We start from the raw sequence: 22,777 nt of genomic DNA, 5'->3' as shown, positions 1-22,777 counted from the left end.
AGCCTCCTCCCTGGCCTCCCCGCCTCCTGTCTCCCTCCTCCAATGCATCCACCTGACCGCCCTGGAGAGATCTTGCTGAAACTCAGATCTGACCACATCTCTCCTCTGTCCTGAAGCCTTCAGTGGCTCCCTATCATCTGAAAGATGAAGGTCAGACCTCACTCCCCCTTAGTCTGCCCCTGAGACCCCTCCAACATTTGGACCCTCTCGTCTCCACCTTTCTGGAAATGCTGGGCTCTTTCTGGCATCTCTGCCTGTGTTGCTGCCATTCTCTCTGTCTTCCATGCTACCCCAGGAAATTCCTCTGACTCCTTTGATACCCAGCTAAGATGTCACTGCTTTGGGGAACTGTTTCCTGACTTTCCAAGACTGAGTTCATGTCTCCATGATGGCTCTTGTCACATCCACTGCAAAGATTCTCATTCAATCTGCCTCCCTCACTAGACCTCGGGTCCATGAAGGCAGAAGATGTGCCCTGTTCCTGGACCCCTGCACCCAGCACGGCACCAGGCACTTCACAAGCCCTCCAGGAATGTCCATAGAATGAATACGTGGAGCGGTCTTGGTCTTACTGGAAAGTTGCCAGGAATGATAAAAGGAATAGACTAGAAGGAGGCATTTATTTAATGAATACTTGTGCCAAGTGCCAGGGTTATGAAGGCCAACCAAGGTGACGTGGTCCCACCCTCAGGAAGCTTTGAGGTTATGGGAGGACATAGATTCTAACCAGATGGCCGCCCATAGTGCTCATGATATAAATACCAGCAGCACTGTTTTGGTTGACCCTCTCCATTACACTGAACCTCACTTTTTTTGTTTTTTTGCGGTACGCGGGCCTCTCACCGTTGCGGAGCACAGGCTCCGGACGCGCAGGCTCAGCGGCCATGGCTCACGGGCCCAGCCGCTCCGCGGCATGTGGGATCTTCCCGGACCGGGGCACGAACCCGTGTCCCCTGCATCGGCAGGTGGACTCTCAACCACTGCGCCACCAGGGAAGCCCCTGAACCTCACGTTTGAACTGCACTTTACATTTTATTAAGTGCTTTCACATTTTTATTTAAAAATTTTTAAATTGTGGTAAGATACACATAACATAAAATGTACCATCTTGCGCATTTTAGGTGTACAGTTCAGTGGTATTAAGTACATTCACATTGTTGTGCAACCATCACCACATATTCTTATTTTTAGTTTCACAATAAGGTAGCCAGCTAAGCGATGACTATTTTACTGGAAATGCAAAATTCACAAAGTTGCATGAAAGAAGCTTTGGGAGATTGCTGTATTTATGAAAGTGTCAGTGACCCCTGGTTAATCCGAATTCACTACTGAGGAAAAAAATAGGAACCACTGGTGAGTTTCACCTCCAGCCGTTATCCACAGAGAACATCATTATATACTTTTAATAAAATCGTGATAATGAACTGCCAGTTTCTGCTTTTCTAGATGTCAATTTTACTGAAAATCTTGGTCCCAATCATTCCATAGAAGACAAGGAAATGTAAACTAGACAGCTAGTGGGAAGCAGCCGCATCGCACAGAGAGAGCAGCTCAGTGTTTTGTGACCACCTAGAGGAGTGGGATAGGGAGGGCGGGAGGGAGACGCAAGAGGGAGGAGTTATGGGAACATGTGTATATGTATAGCTGATTCACTTGGTCATAAAGCAGAAACTAACACACCATTGTAAAGCAATTGTACTCCAATAAAGACGTTTTAAAAAATGCAAAAAGGGGCTTCCCTGGTGGTGCAGTGATTGAGAGTCCGCCTGCCGATGCAGGGGAGCCTGTGCTCTGCAACAGGAGAGGCCACAGCAGTGAGAGGCCCGCGTACCGCAAAAAAAAAAGCAACAAAAAAAAGCAAAAAAAAAAAAAAAAAAGACAAGGGGTTGGGATTTTACTGTATCGCTAACATTCCAGTCCGATATATATATATTTTTTTGGGTACACTGGCCTCTCACTGCTGTGGCCTCTCCCGCTGCGGAGCACAGGCTCCGGACGCGCAGGCTCAGCGGCCATGGCTCACGGGCCCAGCCACTCCGCGGCATGTGGGATCCTCCCGGACCGGGGCACGAACCCGTTTCCCCTGCATCTGCAGGCGGACTCTCAACCACTGCGTCACCAGAGAAACCCCAGTCCGATATTTTGTATCTGCAGTAGCTGCAAGGGATTCAGTACTGGTGTGGTAACCAGCACATGGGATCCAAACAGTCAATTTGAATGTGATTTTTTTTTAAAAAAAGACAAATACAAAGAATCTTGCAAATAAATATATACTTGCAAACCATGTAAGTGTTATGAAAAGAAGTCAAGGGTACTATGGGAGCATATATTGGGACTACTTAGGCTTAAGAGACATTTCCCTGAGGATGTGGCATTTGTGTGTCCACCTGGAGAGAGGGCAGATGTTAAGGTGTTATGAGGCATAGGGATGGAGGGTGGGAGGGAAGACAGCTCAGGCAGAGGGGACAACATGTGCAAAGGCCCTGAGAAGGGAAGGAGCATTGGGCTTTGGAGAAGATAACAGGTCATTGTAACAGGAAAGCAGGGCTGCAGGCGGGAATGAACGAGAGCAGACAGCCTCCTGGGCCCAGGTGAGGATTTACCCTCCCTCACAACAGGGTGCTTCAAAGCATTTTAGGTGGGCAAGGGACCAGATTCGAGTGGTGCTTTCATTATATGCCTGGGCCACAGAGAACAAGACATGCAGCCAGCATGGGGTGGGAGCAGCAGTGACCAGACAGATGCTGGGGCCTGTGGTAGAGCCGGGAAACAGAGCAGGGCTGGCTGATCGGCAATGAAGAGTGGATAGTCTTTCCTAATTAAAAAAGTTATTCTTTTTTTTTTCTCTTCCCCACTTTGCTCTCTTTACTGTTTTTTAAAACCTCTTATTTGGAAATAATTTCAAATTTCTAGATAAGTTTCAAGAATAAGAATAGGAGAAAAAAAACACCCTTATACCCTTTACCCAGATTGCTAACATTAAAAATGACTTTTAATTTCAAAAGCAGCACTTTCTCTTTGTAAAAATCCAGAAATATGTAATGTACAAAGGGACAAGTTCCCCCCTTTCCACTCCCTCAGGGATACCATTTTTGTGAGTTTGGAGCACATCCTTCCATACCTCTTTCTAAGCTGTATGCCAGGCAGACAAGCCAGGTAGCTGTCCCGGGACGGGGGCACTGTGGGTTGGGAGCTCTGGGTCAGAGGACTCACTTCTGTGTAGCGTTGGGCACTATGATTGCTCAAGGACAGAGAGTGAAATGGGATAACAAAAGGCTGCAGATGGTGGCCCCAGGCAGGGCAGGTAAGGAGAGTGGGCAGTGCAACCAAGAGGTTGGAGGGGAAACTTCATGGACTCTAAGAGGCCCCAGAGGCCTTTCTTCCCTTCCTTCCCACTGTCTTCTGGAGTTTCTACATTGCCATGTCTCTTTGGGGTCAGAGTTGAAGGGCCAAGTGGCAAAGAGAGGACCCATGAAACCATTAAAACAAGGGTAAAGGGACAGTGGCCATCCTGAATGGAGGGGACTGGTGAAATCCAAGACTTAGTTTGATTACTGCAGCCCCATCCTGTAAGCTGGGTCTTAAGGGGAGACCAGAAAGGCTGGGAGGGGCCCCCACCTCCACTCTGCACACTGGTCTCCCTTCAGAAAGGGGGGCACAGGATGTCTGCAGCCCTGGGCTGGTCCCAGTGGCCACTGATGTCTGTGCTGTTTCCTCAGCTCCTTGGTTAGCTTGATGGAAACATTCAATGAGAAAGCGGAGCAGCTGGTGGAGATTCTGGAAGCCAAGGCGGATGGGCAGACTCCAGTGTCCATGCAGGATATGCTGACCTGCACCACCATGGACATCCTGGCCAAGGTGATGGGAGGATGGCGGAGTGGCCGTGGGGAGGGCCACACGGGCAGAGGGCACTTTTGCTTCCTTCCCCTCTCCCCACTTCTCCACATATAAGCTGCCCCTTCTCTGGGCTGTGGGGGTCATCTGTTTTATCTCCTCGAACTTTTAAAACTACAGTGTGAGGTTGGAGCTACCTAACTCATTCTCTAGAAATGGACACAAAGAGATGCGGAGACAGGCCTTTGGCTGGTCAGTGGCAGGACTAGGACTGGATCCCAGGTCTGCCTGACTCCCAGACCAAGCCTACCTCCCCTCAGCAGCCCCCATGGGATATTGCTTGACTTTTCAGCCTGGCTGTCTCAGCAGTGGCCCAGATAACCCCCAACCCAGGTTAAGGATGGAGTTCAGGCACAGTGAGTGAAGTCGTCACCATTCAACAATTCTCTGGGAAACTGGGTGTGAAAGAGACACACAAGGAAGGCTGCATTTCAGGGGAAATGCATCTTGTCAAGGAAGGAAGCCAAGGTTTGTTGAGTGGCTACTATGTGCCACTTAATCCTACCACATCCCACACGTTCGGGATTATCATGGGATGTCGTAAGGAGTCGATGACATGGTGCACACAACCCTTAGCTCAGGCTCTGCCCTGGGTCTTCAGTCCTCCCATCACCCACGTATGACCTTGCCCTTCTCTCTCCCCCAGGCAGCTTTTGGGATGGAGACCAGCATGCTGCTGGGTGCCCAGAAGCCTCTGTCCCGGAAAGTGAAACTGATCCTGGAGGGCATCAGTGCATCCCGAAACACTCTGGCAAAGGTACCTGCCATCGTAGCTTGTCTTGTCCTCATTTGCTGGAGAACTTCCTCCTGTGATGTTTTTCAGAATGGGTTTTGAGCTCTGATATGTCTGAAGTGACTTGCAAATCAGTTAGGATTTGCATACATCCCCTAAAGTAGAGGCTGAAAATAGAAGTGGTTTAAGTGAATTAGGAGTAAATCTTTCTCTCGTGTGAAATGATCCTGAAGCAGGATGGCAATGCTGACCCCACAATGTCAGATATTCCTGGATTTTTCTGTCTTTCTGTTCCACTGTCTCTAGCACATCACCTCATTGTTATAAGATGGCTGCTGCAGATCCAGCTATCGCCTCCTTGTTCCAGGCGTGAAGGAAGAAGAAGGGGGAAAGGTGGCACTGTTACCAAACCGAACTTGGGTCTGCTTGCCCACGCGCAGTAAAGCCAATATATTGATACTGGGTTGTGGTGAGGGAAAGCGCAGCATTTATTGCAGGGCCCCAAGCAAGGAGTCTAGGCAGCTAGGGCTTAAAAGGCCCAAACTCCCTGAAGGCTTTCAGGGAAAGGTTTTTAAAGACGGGGGTGTGTGTTTGGGGTGGAGGGAGGGTGTGGGTATGTGATTAGCTTGTGGACAGTCTTCTGATTACTTGGTGGTGAGGTAATTGGGAGTCAACATCATCAACCTTCTGGTTCCAACCGGTCTGGGGTCTATGTGCTGGTGCGCAGCATACAGTTAACTTCTCCCACCTGGTGGGAGCTTCAGTATCTGGAAAACAGCTCAAAGGACATGGCTCAGAATATTCTCTATAGCCCTTGAGGAGGAACTAAAGATTCTTGACTGTGTTTAATAGTCAAACTATTATGTTGTCTTGCTGGACTGTTTTCCTTTCTTTCTGCATTTCCCCTTCTCTGATTAAATTCACTCTTTGGAACTCGGGGAAGGCCTAGGAGGCTAAGGTTTTTCTGTAGACAAGAGGCAGGCGGAGGGCATGGGGGCGGGGGTCTGTTCCGGGGAGACCCCATGGAGTCCTGCTCCGCCACAGTACTTGCGCTGATTCCCAGACAGATGCTCAGGGTCCCCTTCTGTGCCCCGGGACTTCAGACTCTGAGCTTAGAGTCCCCTGATGCCACCGCACCTTTTCAGCAGTTAATTTCGCTCTGCTTCCCTCTGGCTGAAGTTTCCTCCTTCGATGTGATCCTAATTGCCTCCATCCTTCAGGAAGCCCGTCTTATTTTCCAGTGCTCTGTGGATACTTTAAGGTGTCTTTCCCATCATTTCTAGGGATTTGGGGCAGGAAGGGGAAGCCAGTGCTCGGGCTTAGGCCACATGGCTTGCGGCATCTTAGTTGCCAGACCAGGGATTGAACCCGGGGCCCCGGCAGTGAAAGTGCCCTAACCACTGGACCGCCAGAGAATTCCCCATAGCCCATCATTCTGATAAAGTCTCCTGGCTACTTGATCTTTTCTAGAATGTTCTCACATTCTTCCACCCTCCCAGCTTGCCGGTGCCGCTGTGGATTTCTGAAGTCATTTTGGAGTTGGGGGGACAGGGGAGAGGGAAAGTGTGTGTCCAGTCCACCACGCTGAGCTGGAACTCTCATTCAGTTTATGCCGGGGAAGTGGAAGCAGCTTCGCGAGGTCCGGGAGAGCGTGCGTTTCCTGCGTCAGGTTGGCAAGGACTGTGTCCAGCGCCGCCGGGAGGCCCTGCAGAGGGGGGAGGACGTGCCTGCTGACATCCTCACACAGATTCTCAAAGGTGCCAGGGCTCCCTCGAGGGCCTTGGGAGGGCCAGGCAGCGGGGGTGCCCCCCATCAGTTGACTCCAGCTGGTTCTGTCTGGCTCTAGGGGAGCGGGGAGTGGGGAGGAGACCAGGATTCTTAGTGTCCCAGGCGGCATCTCCTCCTGGGGCTCTGAGACTCGCCTTGTCTTTCAGCTGAAGAGGGGGCCCAGGACGACGAGATTCTGCTGGACAACTTCGTCACCTTCTTCATTGCTGGTTTGTAGCTTCAGCAGCCACCAAAGGTTCAGAGCTTTGCAGGAGTGAAGGGGACCGTGGATGGCTTAAACCCTGGCTCGGAGATTTCCTTAGACAGTCTGAGCAGAGTTCTGCTGTGGAACTGGGGGGCTGGAGTGAGGGGAGCAGATGCCCTCTCTCTTAGCTTGGCGAGGCCCAGGAGGCTGTCTTCGTGGCCTCCCACCTGCTTCTGGAGCTGGCGATGGTGAGGATTTGTGAAGCTGCCTTTTTGGGCTCAGGAGAGATTGACCACTTGAATTCAAGTCTCTGCCTCACTCAAAATTTATGCCGAGACCTTCCGTACACTAGCACCGGAAGATGTGCTAAGCAACCTTATTCATTTGCTCATCAAATATTTCTTGAGCGCTGTCCTTCACCTGGAAAACTTCTCCTCACCCTTCAGCAATCCCTTAGGTGTCTCTACCTCACGGAAGCCCTCAGGGATTGCCCAGACTCATCAGGCCCCAGTTAGAAGCTCCTCTCTGCCCACACGTCTCACAGTGTTAAGTTGTATGTTTATCGCTGTAGTTCGCTAAGGTCTGTCTCCCCCAGCAGATTGCGTGCTCGGTGAACCGGGGGTTGTGTTGTTTTGCCCACCTGTGTATTCCCAGGGCCCAGTGCCGTAGGTACTCATAAAGATTGGATGAGATGAACGAAGACCAGGCACAGGGAAGACAGAGATGAACAAGAGGAGGGATACTTCATAGTCTGATTGTGGAGGTGGACAGACAGACAGAATTGCCTTGCTGGGCAGTGGATTTTCAGAGGAGGAAGCCTGCCTCCCCTGCGAGAGGGTCACGAAGGGGGAGGGGGTCTGCCATGTGGACGGCGTGGAAGAGGGCCTTCCAGGTGGGGGTCACATTCGCAGATAGCCCAGGAGACCTGGAGCAGTAGGGCTGGAGCAGGACTTCAGGGCACCGTCCTCTGCACGTGATAAAGTGCTTGCTGAATGAGGGCTGGCTGGTCTTCATGCTGTGAGCCAGGGGCCCGAGTCCGGGATGTGGTTCTTCCATGGGCCGGCTCTGTAGCCTGGGCCTCAGTTTCCTCATCTGTAAAATGGAGATGTCCATCCAGCCTTCCAGCTGGGGTTTAATAACTTCCCTCACGTCCCCTCGCAGCCTACCACGAGCCCTGTGCCCCTACCGCAAGGGGCCGGGGAGAGGACAGCTGTGTCTCTCCTCCCATTGTCCTTTGAGGAAACTGAGTCACTGCTGGCAATGCAGAGCCAGGGCCAGGCTGGGACTTCCGGCCCCTTCTGATTCCCCTGCCCGGCCTCCCCTCTGGGGTCCCCTGGCCGTGACTTGCCCACATTCCAGCCCTGGGAGCAGCTGGACCTCCCTCCCAGCACCTACTTGCTGGAAGGTGTAGGCCCTTCTCTTGCATTCGAGCAGCCCCTGGGGCCCCCTGGCTGGCAGTGGTTGCCACCTGTTAAGCTCCCTACCCCTTTAGAGGAAAGTGGTGCAACTCGGCTCCCTCCCTGGCCAACCGGGGTGGGGGTGGGGTTGATGCTATCAACTTGACCAGATCCTGCCGGAACCCAGAATCAGCCCTCTCCACCTGGGAAGTCGGTCCCCGGGACAGGAGATGCACCCTTTCCAGACCTCAGGGGCTGGTGCCCGCAGCTACATGGGCTTTGGGCTTGAAAGCTGTGCTTGACTTGAGTCCTAGCTCTGTTCCTCCTGCTGTGTGACCGAAGAGGGACACATTCCTCTCAGCCTCAGCTTGCTCTTCTGCAAAATGGGGACGAATATCCCTCCAGGCCAGGCAAGGCACAAGGATGGTTGGAGCAAGGGGCTTTTAGGGTGTGAGACACGGATGCATGGGGCGAAGGCCATTTCTTTGACAACATAGGTGGCACCAGGAACGCGGAGGTGGACAGGCGTCTCCCTCGTATCCGTACGTCTGGCTCAGCCAAGGGGGAGAAGTGAGGGCTTGAACTACCGCCAGGGGCTTGGGGTCTCAGAGGCCAGGCAGGCTGGGACAGCGGCAGCCCCGTAGGCTTCGTGGAGCCTCCGCTCTCCTCCTTTCCTGCAGGTCACGAGACCTCTGCCAATCACCTGGCATTCACGGTGATGGAGCTGTCGCGCCAGCCGGAGATCTTGGCGAGGTACGAGGAGGGGAGATGGGGGGCTCCCCTTGACGTTGGTGAAGGGGTTTATCTGGTGTCTTGTTCCTAGGGGACCACCTGCTCCCGCCTCCCACGGCTGAGCCCCCTCCAATGTGTCCTGCCTCCCTTCACCCCAGGGTCTTTGCACATGCTGCTCCTACTTCTAGAAGCTCCTCTTCCTGCTTTTCTCCTGGAGAATTCCCCCTCGTCCTCCTCCCCCTTCCTCTTCCCCCTCCTCAGAGGCCTTCTTAGACCCCTGAAGCATCCACACTGTTTCCCCTCCTAGCCTCCTCCCAGCTCACAGATGCCTTTTCTCCCGGGACTGTTTGCTTTGAGTCTATTTCAGTCATGAAACCAGAAGCTCCAAGAGGGCAGGGACGAGGCTCTTTCCCTCCCAAGATGTACTCAGGGCCTGGCCAGGGGCTGGCACTGAGGACTGAGCAGAATTCCAAGCAAAGTGCTGAGGGAGCGCTTGTCTGCAGCTGGCAAGACAAAGGAGGGCATCGCTGGGGAGATGGCATTTGAGCTGGGCCATTGGTTTCCTTAAATACAAACAGTGTCCCTCAAGGACTGTGGCACAGATGGGCTGAGCTAAATGTAAGAGCGCTCTGCAAATACCGCCGACAGGCTTGGGGGTGGGACCTCCGTGGACATGGGGAAGGGTCCATCAGAGCAGCGGTTGTCACCACCAGCAGGAAAGGGCAGACTGAACGATTGCCTGAGAATATAACACCGTTGGCCCTTGAACGACAAGGGTTTGAACCGTGCGGGTCCACTTACACATGGATATTTTCCACTAAGTACCTGCTACAGCACCACACGATCCGCAGTTGGTTGAATCCGTGGATGTGGAACCACGGACACGGACGGCCAACTGTAAAGTTATACTCGGATTTTTGACCGTGCGGAGGGTCGGTGCCCCTCACTCCTGTGTTGCGCAAGGGTCAACTGTAGCTTATGGGTGTTTAAAAATACGTAATAGTATTTATTAAAAATTTGGAAAAAAGCAGAAAAGTTAGAATAATGATTATAATGATAAATCCACCTGTGTGCCCCACCCACCCAGTGACAGTTCATGATTAATTACTGAATTTTGCCAAGTATATTAGCACAACATTGCCCCACAGTTTTGCAACCTCTTCCCAAGTTCTTTTTTTTAATATTGTGTCGATGTGTATATATGTATATCATATAGATATCATATATAATATCATATATATAATAAAATGTACCATTTAAACCATGTTCAAGTGTATGGTTCAGTGGCATTAAGTACATTCACACTGTTGTGGACCCATCACCACCATCCCTCACCACCATCCCTCCCCAGAACATTTCAGCATCCCAAATGGAAATTGTCCCCGTTACACACTAACTCCTCACTCCCTGTCTCCCTCCAGCCCCTGGCAACCACCATTCAACTTCCTGTCTCCAGAAATCTGACTCCTCCCGGGACCTCATATGAGCGGAATCATAGTGTATTTGTCCTTTTTGTTTGGCTTGTTTCACTCAGCATAATGTCCTCAAGGTTCATCCGTGTGGCAGCAAGTGGCAGGATGCCCTTCCCTTTTGAGTCTGAGTGATGTTCCCTTGTATGTATGGACCGCATCTTGTTTATCCATTCATCCATCAGTGGACACTTGGGTTGCTTCCCCTTTTTGGCTATTGTGAATAGTGCTGCTGTGAACGTCGGTGTGTAAATATCTATTTGAGACCCATCTACCCAGAAGTGGGATTGCTGCATCACATGGTAGTTCTGTGTTTAACTTTTTTTTTTGCGGTATGCGGGCCTCTCACTGCTGTGGCCTCTCCCGTTGCGGAGCACAGGCTCCAGACGCGCAGGCTCAGCGGCCATGGCTCACGGGCCCAGCCGCTCCGCAGCATGTGGGATCTTCCCGGACCGGGGCACGAACCCGTGTCTCCTGCAGCGGCAGGCGGACTCTCAACCACTGCGCCACCAGGGAAGCCCTTTTGAGGAGCCTCCGTACCATTTTCTACGGCAGCTGCACCACTTTACAGCCCCGCCCGCCGTGCACAAGGGCTCTGATTTCTCCACACCCTCACCAGCCTTGTTATTTTCTGTCTTTTGACAAAAGACCCCATCATGGGTGGGAAGTGGTCCAGGTCCACCTGTACGGCTGCAGATTATTCTAACGGTGCACGTCCTAAGGCTTGTACCTGCATCCCTGCATCGCTCCTTCTGCTGTTTCCAGCTGCTGTGAACCGGTCTGAAATAGGCATCTTTTTGCAAAGACCTTGTTCTGTGGTGGTTTGTTTCCCACAGCCGATTCCGAGCAGCGCACACAGCGGGTGAATGTTTAAAGGGCCTGGAACGTAGTTCCCAGCTGCCCGGGCGTCTGCGTTTGGACTGGGAGGTTCTTTCAAGAACGGGGGCTGGGGAGCAGTGTGTGCAGCAGGGAAGCCCCAGGCCTCTCTCTTCACGCTTCCTCCCAGCCCGCCCTTCTTAAAACTAACGTGGGGCATCTCTCCTTGGAGACGAACTTGTCTTTGTCTGACTGACAGGCTGCAGGCCGAGGTGGACGAGGTCATCGGTTCCAAGAGGCACCTTGACTGCGAGGACCTGGGGAGACTGCAGTACCTGTCCCAGGTGTGGGGATGGGGGAGAAGCTTCTGGGCAGAGGTGGGCGATTCATCGACCAGCCTGCTGCCTCCTTGAACCCTTTAGTACAGGGGTTCTTGAACGTCACTGCACCTGAGAATCCCCTGGGAGGTTAAAAAACTGCCCATGTCCAGGCTGCTCCAGACCAATGATACTGAGTCGCTGGGGGCGGGACCCAGCATGGCTACGGTTTCCCAGGTGATTCCAGTATGGAAACCAGCCCAGTTAGTAAAACCCAGTTAGGCCTGGGTTCCACAAGCGTTAGGCTTCCCAGCTGGGGGCCAGGCTCAGCAGAACCCCCCTCCAACCCCCAGCACAGCACAGGAGGAGGCCTTCCTCGAGCTGCCAGAGTCCTCGGGATGGTGGGAGCCCTGGTTTAGAGGGAGGCCTGGCTCGGTCTCTGGTCTGGTCTGGTCTCTGGCACTGTGGCTTTGCACAACCCCTCCTCTGGGCCTTGGTTTCTCCTTCTGTCACATGAGGGGTTGGACACGCAGAAGAGGCTAACCTTGCAGGGGTCAGGGACCCAGTTTGGCCGTGGGCGCACATTCAGCTCCGTGAAATGGAGCAGAGGCTCGGGACATGCTTCTGGCACTTTCCATGGGGTCTCCTGATGTCTCTCGTTATCTCCCCGTGTGGTGTCTGCAGGTCCTCAAAGAGTCGCTGAGGCTGTACCCGCCAGCGTGGGGCACCTTTCGTCTGTTGGAGGAGGAGACCTTGATCGATGGGATCCGAGTCCCCGGCAACACCCCGCTCCTGGTGCGTGGGGGCCCTGCCTGCCTGCCCCTAGCTGGTCAATTCGGGGCTGTCCGCTGAGGTCAGGGACTCCTCTGAAGTCCGTGGCCCCGTTATCCTCCCTGGCCTCCCCGTGCATTCTTGTTTGAGTCCTACCGTAACCCTGTGATGAATTTTCTCTCCCCACCCCACTGTCCAGTGTAAGATTACAGCGGATGATTCTAAAAGGGAGCTGCCTCATTTACAGCTGAGGCTGCTGAGGCCCAGAGAGGTTAAGTTACTTTCCTGAGGTCACAGAGCCAGCAAGGGGCAGAATGGGATGTGCCCAGTTTCAGAGCTGGCCCAAATTTGCCCCAGTTCCTTCTCTCTCCACGGCCCCTCCTCCCACTGAGGTCGACTTTCTCCTCCCACCCCCACCCCCACCCCCACCCCCCCACCCCCCCACCCCCGTTCTCCTTTACATTTTCTTCCTCTGGCTGTTTCCTCATTCATCCATTCATTCAGGCTCCATTCATGCATAGTGACCTCCCCAAACCCACCACCTGCCCCCAAAACTAGAACGTAACCACCTATGTAGGCATCATTCTCCTGATTCCCCCCAAAAGCTGTCACTCTCCTGGATTTTGTGCTTGCCATTCCCTCGCCTTCGTGTGTGTGCACGCCCACACAAGAATATGTCCTAGGACTTGCTTTGTGACTCAGTCCAATGTCTATTAAGATAGTGTAGATTTCCACGTGTGGCTGTAGGCCATCCGTTTTCACTGCTGTGTAATATTCTGCCATGTGAGTTGCACTATTGCACATTGATTCCGGGGTCAACAGGCATTTGAGAGGGTCCCAGTTTGTTGCCATTATGAGCACAGCTGCCGCTGTCAGCTTTCCTGTCCTTGTGTCCTGATGCAATGTGCAGATGTGTTTTTTGGGTGTGTGCCCAGGAGTGGGAGGGCTGGGTTGTAGGACAGATGACTGATCAACTTTATAAACTAGGGACAAATTATTTTCCGAAGTGGCTTTGCCAGTTCAGACACTCCCTTGCGGTGTAAGAGAGAGTCTGTTCCTTGTCTGCCTCACCACTTAGTAGGGGCCAATTTCTTATTTTTTGCCAGTTCAATAAGTGTAAGGAAAGTATTTTGCTGTGGTCTTGATGTGCACTTTCCCGACTACTGGTGAGGTTGGGCAGCCCTACCCTGTTTCTCCTCTTCTGTGAGGTGTTTGTTCATTTCCCTCTCTTGGGTCCTTTGTCTTTTCTTATTATTATGTAGATTTGTCTTTACAAATTCACATGTTAATCTTTTATCAGGTAGATGTGTTGCAAATGTCATCTCTAGATAGTGGTGTGTCTTTGTTTTTAATGATCTGACGTTCTTAAATTTTTTAGTGGTTAGTTATCTTGTTTTGTCTTGTTTAAGAAATTCTTCCCTGCTTTGAAGTCAGAAGAGTATTCACTTACATTGTCTTCTACCGATTTTACACTTTTGAAAGTTAAGCTCCTATCTATCTGAAAATGATTTTGCGTATGGTGTGAGGTAAGGGTCTGTGTTTGCTGAGGCTACTATCGCAAAGCATCATGGACACAGTAGCTTAAAGAGCAGAAATTTATTTTCCCATGGTCCTGGAGGCCAGAAGTTCAAGATTTAGGTGTCAGCACGTTGGTTTCTTCTGAGGCCTCCCTCCTTGGCTTGCAGACAGCTATCTTCTCCCTCCATCTTACCTGGCCTCTTCTCTGTGTGTGTCTGTGTCCTAATCTCCTCTTCTTGTAAGAACACCAGTCATACTGGATTAGGGGCCCCGATGACCTCATTTTAACTTAATTACCTCTTTAAAGAGCCTATCTCCAAATGCAGTCACATTCTGAAGTTAGGACTTCAACTTGTGAATTTTAGGGGGATTGCAGTTCAGCCCCAGACAGAACCTATGTTTATTTTTACATAGGAGAAAGACGCGCTCCGGTCCCACCTGTTGAGTCTCCCGTCCCCAGGGCTCTGTCAAGCCCTCTCCAGCACGTATCAAACCTTCATCCACGTGTGCTTCTTTGGTTTTTTTCTTGTTTTGGCCACACCATGGATTTTAGTTCCAAGACCAGGGATCGAACCTGTGTCCTCGGCAGTGAGAGCGTGGAGTCCTAACCACTGGACCGCCAGGGAATTCCGTATCTGTACTTTTTATTTTTTTTTAAAACATCCTGCACCCATAATACCACCTGCCTTAACGACCGTCTCTTCAGAACGCCCTTGCATCTGGCAGGGCGAGGCCCTGGGGCTGACTCTCAACCCACGTGTGCAACTCCGTGGACCTTGAGTGGGCAGACCCAGGCTCTAATCCCGGCCCTGCTCCCTGCTGGCTGGGTCATCTCAGGGAAGACCCTGAACCTCCAGGCCTCAGTACCATCCCTGTAAGATGGGATAATGGTACCTGAGTCGACAGGATAATACAGGATAATGTACATCACGTGTCTGGCAAAAACCCCTGGCACATAGTAGGTGCCCTTTGCTGACCTTAGACCCCTCCTGGTCTTAGGCTCCCACTCAGCTCCAGGCCCCCCCTCCAGCCCTGGATGCCCTAGACTCTCACACAGAGAACCAGGGGCAGCACGGGCTTAGGGAGACACTTTGTGCAAAGGTCAGCACCCAGGGCCCAAGTTATGGGGCATGAATGGCCCCTGGGGGCCGGGGCATGGAGCATCAACTTCAATCAGGAGGCACCAGGTGTGCAGGTGAACGGCTAGTGGGGCTCTGCGGCTCCCCCACCCCCACCCCGCTGAAGCAAGCCTTGTGCTGAAGAGAAACTTTGAATAATAACAGCTCTCGGGAATCTAGAGAAAGATGGCCTCGCAGCAGACCTGAGTTTGCCTCTCATTTTGGCCGCTTACTTGCCAGGTGACTTCAGGCAAGTCATGAACCTCTGAGCCTCAGTTTCCTCATCTGTAAAATGGGGATAATTGTAGCTCCCCCCATAGGGTGAGGTCAAGCATGGGATGATGTAGCGTGCCCAGCTGGTTGGCAGCATGTTGGGCTGCCCCCTTTCTTCCTCTTAGAGACTTTTCAGGGGCCAGTGGAATTCCGCACTGGTCCAGATGGGCAGGTGGAGAGATGGCCAGGTGGAGAGATGGGTGGGGAGATGTGTGGGTGGGGAGATGGGCCGGTGGAGTAGAGCAGGGGTGGGGAGTGCGGGAGGGGGTACTCTGCTCCGAGTCTCCCCACTGGGTGACTGCAGCAGGTTGGGGAGGTTCGAGGGGACCCATCCTCGGAGCCAGAGACAAGCAGATCCTCTGCCCGGCAGTTCAGCACCTATGTCATGGGGCGGATGGACACATACTTTGAGGACCCGCTGACTTTCAACCCAGATCGCTTCAGCCCCAAAGCACCCAAGTAAGTCTCTCTTCAAGCTGTCCACAAGTGGAGACCTGGTGGGAGGTTGGTCCCAGCGGCCTCTGGTCTGAGCTGCCTGTGCTCACTGAGCGCACATAGCCTTCCAGATCACTGCGAGGGAGTTGTGAACCCCACTCTACCCACATTTACAAGGAGGAAATCACGGCTCAGAGAGGCTAGGTAACTTGCACAAGGACGAACAGCCAGGAAGGGGAAGAACCAAGGTTTGAGCCCAGCTCAGACTGGTTTTAAAGTCTGTGCTCATAACCAGTCCCTTATACTGGGAAGGCCTGTGACTTGGGCAAGTGACGGCATCCCTGCCCCCCCACACCTTGATGCTCCTATCTGAGAAATGGGAATACCAACGGCTCCCTCTAGAGGTGGCTGTGGGGGTGAATGGTTTCAAGTACTGAAGCAGTGGTGGGGAGGAGAGCCAGGCTCAGGGGACAGATGCCTGAGTCCAGACCCAGACTGCCCAGAGCTGGGCATGCGGCCGGCTGAATAAGTGGAGTAAGTGACGTAGGACCTTGGGGGTGTTGCTTTGCCTCTCTGAGCCTCAGTTCCTCCATCTCTGAAATGGGAATAATAACAGCTCCTTCCGGAAGGCTCAAAGGAGGATAAAATGAGGCAATGCTGACCCAGAGCTTAGCCGAGTAAGCTGTTGATGTCTTTAGCATGTTCGAAAACCAGCCCTGGCCCAAAGGCGGTCATCACAAGGTTGGCTTTGTCACGACTGTCGTGGGGCTGCCTCCTGACGCCTCTCTCCCCGCACGCAGGCCGAAGTTCACCTACTTCCCATTCTCCCTGGGACCCCGCTCCTGCATCGGGCAGCAGTTTGCTCAGGTAGGGGCCCAGCGCTGGGGTTTCTGCCCAGAAGTGACTGCGAGGTGACGTCTTGTCCAGGAAGCATTTCAGAGCCCTGCTCTGGGTCCCTGGGCTGGGGGCTGGGGGCTGGGGGCTGGGGGCTGGGGGCTGGGGACCCAGGCAGCTGTGGCATTTGCTGTTCATTCCCTCATTCACACCACTGACCCCCCCCACCCCGCCCCCGCGCGCACAGATGGAGGTGAAGGTGGTCATGGCCAAGCTGCTGCAGAGGCTGGAGTTCCGGCTGGTGCCCGGGCAGCGATTCCGGCTGCTGGAGCAGGCCACGCTCAAGCCGCTGGACCCCGTGCTCTGCACCCTGCAGCCTCGGGGCTGGCAGCCCGCGCCCCCGCCCCCGCCCTGCTGAGGGGACCCGTGCAGGACCGGACTCCTCCGCCAGGGCCGCGCCCACGCTGTTCCCCCGCCCTCTTCCCCGGGAGCGCCCTCCACACTGGCTCCCAGCGGGCCCTCTGCGCACCGCCACCTGCTTCACAGCCCTGAGAGCTCTCCGTCCCCTGCTAACTCCGCTGCCCTTCCTGGACCAGAGCCTGCCATCTCCCAGCTGCCGCCCAGATGTGCTGTTGTCTCCCCCCACCTCTTTGCACAGGCCACGCCCTCTGCCAGACACCCTAACTCTTGCTCACTCCCTAAAGCCCTCTTCAGGTGTCACCTCCTCCAGGAAGCCCCCCTTGCCACCCCCCGGCTGGGCCAGGGGCTCCTCCTCTGTGCTCCCTTGGCCACCTGTGCTACCTCTAGCACCACACTGACCACACTGTATCATGAGTGTCCTTCGATGTGACCAACTGTCCTGACAGGCTGTGAGTGCCTCAAGGGCAGAGTCTGCGTGTGATTCACCTCTGAGCCCCCTGTGCCCACCCAGGACCTGGCACAGAGTCGATGCTCAATAAATAAATGTGTTGACTGCATGAATGAACTGCCAGACCAGGCCAGGGCGCTCTGGCCTCCATTTTCTCATCTGTAAAATGGGTGCCTTGTTGAGACTGATCTCCCTAAGGGCTGAGGCAGCTCTGGAAGTTGCCCCTGGAGATGCCCAGACAATGCCACGTCGGGAGAAGACGGCCCAGGTTCCCAGGAGGGCCCCATGTTATGTGCAAGGCCATGCTCCTGGGGGGTGAGGCTGCGACTGTGGGCAGTTTTGAGAGCTTGATTTGAGAGGGTTGGGGGCCCTGGGGCCTGTGTGGTCTAGTCTGCTCCCAACAAGGCCACTGACACTCCAGAGGGCCTCACATAGGATGGAGCCCCCAGGATCTCTCTTGAGGGCAGCTTGGTGGAGCTGAGTGTGGACGCCTGGCCTCACACCCACTGCACCTGTGCACCTGCTGGCACAGGGCTGCCCCTCCTGACCTGGGCAGAGGAGGCTGCTCGGGCCCAGGGGCTGAGACCGTAACCCTCGCGGCGGTGGGTGGGTGAGGAAGCCGTCCCTTCCTCCTCGAGGCTGAGGGGTGGCCAAGGGGCAGGAAGTACTGGACCCACCATGTCCTCTGGGCCTGTCCAAGGGAAAGGGCCTGTTTCTCCTTCAGCACTTGGGAGTTCGTCATCATGCAGGAACAGCGGGCCCACTGCCCGGGGTACGTGCGCCAGACAGGTCCCCCCACCATACCTGAGAGGGCACAGATCCGGACTGGCCCCTGTATGTCAGCTCCTCAGCCCCTGCTGCAGTCTTGAACGACAGCTCCGAGGGGTCTTCCCAGTTAGCAGACGGGGAAACTGAGGCTCAGGGGAGGAAGTGGCATGCTCAGCACAGGTGGGTGTTCTGCCCTAGGAAGGGGCTGCGTTCCCAGCCCAGGCTGGACATGGGGTCCCACGAGCGCAGTCGCATCTGAGCCTCTGGGCTGGGCGTCTGGCCTCTGGGACGCCTCTGCAGCTGCAGGTTCCTTGCCGAGTGAGGGTCCTCCCACTCCCGCAACCCCGGACTGACCTGAGTGCTCGGCTGGACCCTTATCAAGCTACACTCCACCCTCTCTGTTCCCATCTCCCTGCCTTGGGGGTGGGGTGGGGAGGCCAGAACCTCCTGTGGCTCTGAGAAGGGTGTGTCTGGGCCAGCTGGATCAGGTCAGCTGGGCTGGAAACCTTTCCTTTTAAGCGCCCCCCCCCCCCCAAGAGACCTCAGTGTGCACAGGGCTGGTACCAACCCCCTGGGGCCCAGGCAAGATGGATGGGATTAAAACCAAGGTCCTGCAGCCACACCTCCTGGGGTCAAATCCTACCCCATCTGTCACTGGTTATGGGGCTTTGCCCCCAGTTTCCCCATTTGTAAGGGAGGACAAATAACAGGCCCCGCATCTGAAGGTTTGTGGGAGAATTAAGAACGTTCTACGTGGACGGTGCTTAGCACAGAGCCTTTCAGCGTCAGTGCTGCACACTCAGCAGCTGTAAACTGTAACTGGCGGTGGCACCTTTATTGCTGTTACGTCCAGAGGAGGCCGGGCGGTGCAGTTCCCAGAAGAGCCACACGGTGGCGCCCCGGCGCAGCTCTCAGAGCTGCGGGTCCGCCGCAGGCAGGGTGGGCGGTGCCTCCCCAACCCTCGGAGGGTCCGGAGGTCCGGAGGGGGAGGGACTCGAGGCGACGCAAGCCCAGCCTCCTGGAGGAGGGGTCAGGGCGAGAGGCGCGGGTGGTCTGGGGCATCCAATGACCACTGGGATGGGAGTAGGGAGGCGGGCATCACGGTCCCTATTTCACAGATGGGGCATTGAGGCATGGCGAGGGTCAGGCAGCTGTTGGGGCGGCAGGGGCACTGCCACGCGGGTGGGGGGGCAGCGATCACTTGGTGCTTCCCCCCCCACCTCTCCGGGCGGTGGGCCCGCGTCTGGTGGTGGGATGCCGGCAGACCCGCAGTGGGACGAGCCGGGAGGTCTGGACTCACCTGGAAGGGGCAGTTTTGGCAAGAAAAGTCCCGCGGTGGAGAAATGCCCAAAGATGAGTATGGCGTCAGGCTGTTTCCTGCTGCCTCACTAGGTCTCTCTGGTCCCCCCTGCCCTGCCGTTCCCTCCCTCAGGACCTCGGGCATTGATGGCCCTTTCCCAGCGCACCCCCTCATCTGTAAACCTGGACAAGGTGAGGTGGGGCTACAATCTCACTCCGGGCAGGAAACTTCCAGCCTGCACACTCCCCCAAGTCCCCCCGATCCCTCAGGTTTGAGCTGCTCTAACACCTCCCCGGAAGTCACCTCCGGTGCCCTCGGCCCCAGGGGTCTGGAGGCTGGTGATGGGGGACCCTCAGGGTGGGGTGGGGAGGCTGGGGTGGGGAGTGGCCTCAGCAGCCTTGTCTGCTGGTGTGGAGATGAGAAGCTTGGCCCAGCCGTGGTCAGATGGGAGGTTTTCTTCCTCTGTGCCCTGGGTGCTGGGACTGGAGGCTGGCTCTGGGGTTGCCTGGCGGCCCTGCTGGGCCTCAGTGGCAGCCAGCATGGGTGGGCAGAGGGCCACAACTAGTTGCCCTGCTGGGAAGATTCTGGATGGGGCTCAGCCCCTCCTGGTTGTCTTGGCCGAGTAGGTATGGTGTCCGCTACCCTAGTAGGTCCAGCCAGGCAGACCCCACAAGCACAGTGTGTGTGGGGTTCCCTGGGTGATCATGAGAGGGGCTGGCCACCTGGAGGTGACCTCAGGGGAGGGGCGAGAGGGGGCTCAAGCCAGGGGTTCGTTCTGCGTCGCTCCCCCTCTGCGTGGACGCTTACTCCCCTCTGAGGCGAGAATCCCGCATCTTCTAGCGGCTTCCTGATAAGTATGTGGCCCAAAGGGGGGCTTCGAACCCCTAAATGCTCGTCTGCCCAGACTTCACCCTGGGCTCCTCCAGACAGCCTTGGGCATCTCTGTCTGGACGTCCAAAAATAACCCCAGCCGGGGGAGGGGGCAGACACTGGGGTATTTCTGGCAGGCGACAGGAGACTTGCAGAGGAGGGACATTTCTCTGAATCAGGGTTGGGATGGGGACAGATGGTCTAGGGCTTTAAAAACACTCATTTCTCCCAAAACATGGCTCTCCCGCACTTTCTTCCCACTGGAGGAAACCATGGTCACCCTCCTGGTGTTGCCCACCTTAGGCAGCCTCTGCTGGTGGGCTAGCCCCAGCCAGCCAGGCCGAGTGGTCACGCCCAGGGCGGGGGGCCTGAGGGTCACGGCAGAGGATGGGGCCAGAGGAGGCCCAGAGCCTCCCACTCTCGGCGGTCCCACAGGCAGCCTCCAGCTGGCCATGCCCAGGCCCCAGGCCTGCCCTGCAGGAGGCTCCATGGACCTCAAGGCGGTGCGGCCGGGTGGGAGGTGGGGAGTCCTGGAGCCTTTCATGCAGGAGCCTGGCCTCCCAGGTGGGGTGTGGAGGGTCCCAGGGCCAATGCCAGGCGGGCAGCAGCAGAGGGCTTGTCTCCCCTCCCCACTCCCAGTCCTTGGGCCCAGCTCCGCTGGTTCAGCTTTTGGGGGGCAGAGGGGGGTGATGCAGCCGTGGCAGAGCTCCTGCATCCCCAGCCTGGGGGCAGGGCCCTTCGGGCAGCCCTGGCATCCTGGTTGAGGAGGAATCCGTGATGGTGGCGTTGGCCAGCCCCGGGCCCAACTGTACTGTGACCCCAGGCCCCTTTCTACAGACAGGGCCCCGAGAGGTGGGGCCTCACTGTCTCTGGGGGGTCTCGCCCCTGCTGTGAGCCCAGGAGCCTGAGGAGAAGGCCAGAGTCTCCCCAGCAGCTCTGCATCCCCTGGGCCACCCGCCCCTCGCACACACCAAATGACGGCGGCTCCTTGGCCTGCGCCCAGAGGTAAGGGGTTGCCCCAAGGAACCCAGGAGCTGCCCACAGCCTCACACCCCAGGGATACCCAGTGCAGTTGACGGGCCTCTCAGGCTTCTTTCTTGGCCGGGAGCCTGGAGGCCACCAGGCAGCCATCAGCTTAGGGTGCCTGGGCTGGGTGGGGGTGCCCCGGGTGTGGGAAACCAGCTCCAAGAGCTGCACTGGAGTGTGTGTGTGTGTGTGTGTGTGTGTGTAAGCCCTATGTATGTGTGAGCCCATGGGTGCGTGTGTGAGCCCCACAATGTGTGTCCATTTGTGTCTCTCCATATATCTCTGTGTCTGGGGTCTCCCTGTCTCTGTGTATCTCTGTGTCTCACATGTGAGGCTGTGCATACGGGTCTCAGCGTCCGTGTCTGCGTGTCTCAGGCTGCGTGCATCTGGGTGTGTGTCTGCCATGACCTGAGCTGCTAAAGGAGGTGTCTGTTTTTAAGCTAAGGAGGTGGATACACCTGGTGTTTGGCCCTGGCTGTGCATCGCACACCCCATCCTAACCCCGACAGGTCAGGTGGCCCGTCCAAGGCCACACACCCAGGGGATGCAGGTCCATCCAACGGGGACATCCTCTGTCCTTCTTCAAGTCATGGTCTCCAAGGCCCCAGGTGAGGCTCCTTGTTTGAAACTTTCCTGCCTCTATTTATGGGGCAGAGAGCCCAGGAAGATGGGGTGTCCAGCAGGGAGGAGGTGCCGGAACCCCTGAGACCCAGCTGGGGTCTGTGTGAATGTGGGGAGAGCAGGTGCCCGCAGGAAGCAGGGCGTCCACCTTGACCCCGCCAGGCTCCCACGCCCTCCCCCCTCTGATCAGGCCAGCCTGACCCTCCCTCCCTCCTGGGTCACTTTGCTCCCAGCATCGGCGCTGGTTGGCTGAGCAGTGGGAACTCAGGGGCTGACGGGGGAGCGAGTGGGGTGTGGGAGGTCGCTGAGCGCACGGTCCCCAGACAAGCGGTCACTGCGAGGCTCGTGGTCGTCCTCCCCCGTGAAGCGGGACATGGCTTCCTCTGAGACCGCACGATGTTGGGGAGGGCCCGGGAGGGTCCCCAGCTCAGAGCAGACCCAGGAAATGTGCACCTCCTACCCCCGTTCCCTTCCAAGCACCCCGACTCTGGCCAGCTGCCAAGTTCACAGGAGCAGCCCGCCCGCCCCCTCACCCTATCTCCCGCCACATCCATCCCCGCGGCACCCCGAGCTCTTCCCCGGAGCTTCTCCTCCACCTTGAACCTGACCCTAGGCGTCCAGGTGTCCGGCTGCCCGTCCAGGTGTCAGCCTGCTCCTCCCTGACTGCCTCCGCTCGCCCTGCGCCCTGCTCTGCCCTTCCTCCGCCACCCCCCACGTGCCCGAGAGCCCCCCAGGAGGCTGCGCCCACGTTCCCCCCAGGCCCCGGCAGCCACTGCTCATCACGGATGCCCACCGGGCGGCTGAAATGACATCACACGCTTGTGAGCTAAGACCATGCCAGGTCTCGGTGCCCGTGACAGGGACATGACAGGTGCCCTCGGTTGGGCAGTCAGGGCTGCAGGATAGGTTGGGAGGGGCCAGAGGGCGCAGGTGCACAGGTACCCGCCCCTCAAGTCCACACGCACATACATGCTCACACAGGAATGTGCACACACACACATTCCCCTACACTCGTGTACACGCTCCCATGCACGCAGGTGCACAC

At 55.9% G+C, this 22,777-nt stretch overlaps 1 protein-coding gene across 1 annotated transcript in view; it reads left to right on the top strand.

The window, feature by feature from the left end:
- The window catches only part of CYP46A1 (cytochrome P450 family 46 subfamily A member 1), a gene marked incomplete at both ends in the record, with an annotated part of 33,438 nt that extends 16,741 nt beyond the window's left edge, over window positions 1-16,697 (top strand). Inside the window, 10 exons of the mRNA XM_082849306.1 lie at window positions 3,720-3,858; window positions 4,541-4,651; window positions 6,234-6,384; window positions 6,562-6,624; window positions 8,677-8,749; window positions 11,273-11,357; window positions 12,015-12,125; window positions 15,381-15,469; window positions 16,246-16,312; window positions 16,527-16,697. Of these exons, the coding sequence (XP_082705432.1) occupies window positions 3,720-3,858; window positions 4,541-4,651; window positions 6,234-6,384; window positions 6,562-6,624; window positions 8,677-8,749; window positions 11,273-11,357; window positions 12,015-12,125; window positions 15,381-15,469; window positions 16,246-16,312; window positions 16,527-16,697 (1,060 nt within the window). The remainder of the gene's footprint in view (window positions 1-3,719; window positions 3,859-4,540; window positions 4,652-6,233; window positions 6,385-6,561; window positions 6,625-8,676; window positions 8,750-11,272; window positions 11,358-12,014; window positions 12,126-15,380; window positions 15,470-16,245; window positions 16,313-16,526) is intronic.
- Between the last annotated feature and the right edge of the window lie 6,080 nt (window positions 16,698-22,777).

This window comes from Leucopleurus acutus (genome assembly GCF_964270905.1).
Source record: "Leucopleurus acutus genome assembly, chromosome: 1".
NCBI classification, from domain to species: Eukaryota; Metazoa; Chordata; class Mammalia; order Artiodactyla; family Delphinidae; genus Leucopleurus; species Leucopleurus acutus.
The sequence above is the reverse complement of the archived record's forward strand: the minus strand, read 5'-3'. Positions and strand labels throughout refer to the sequence as shown.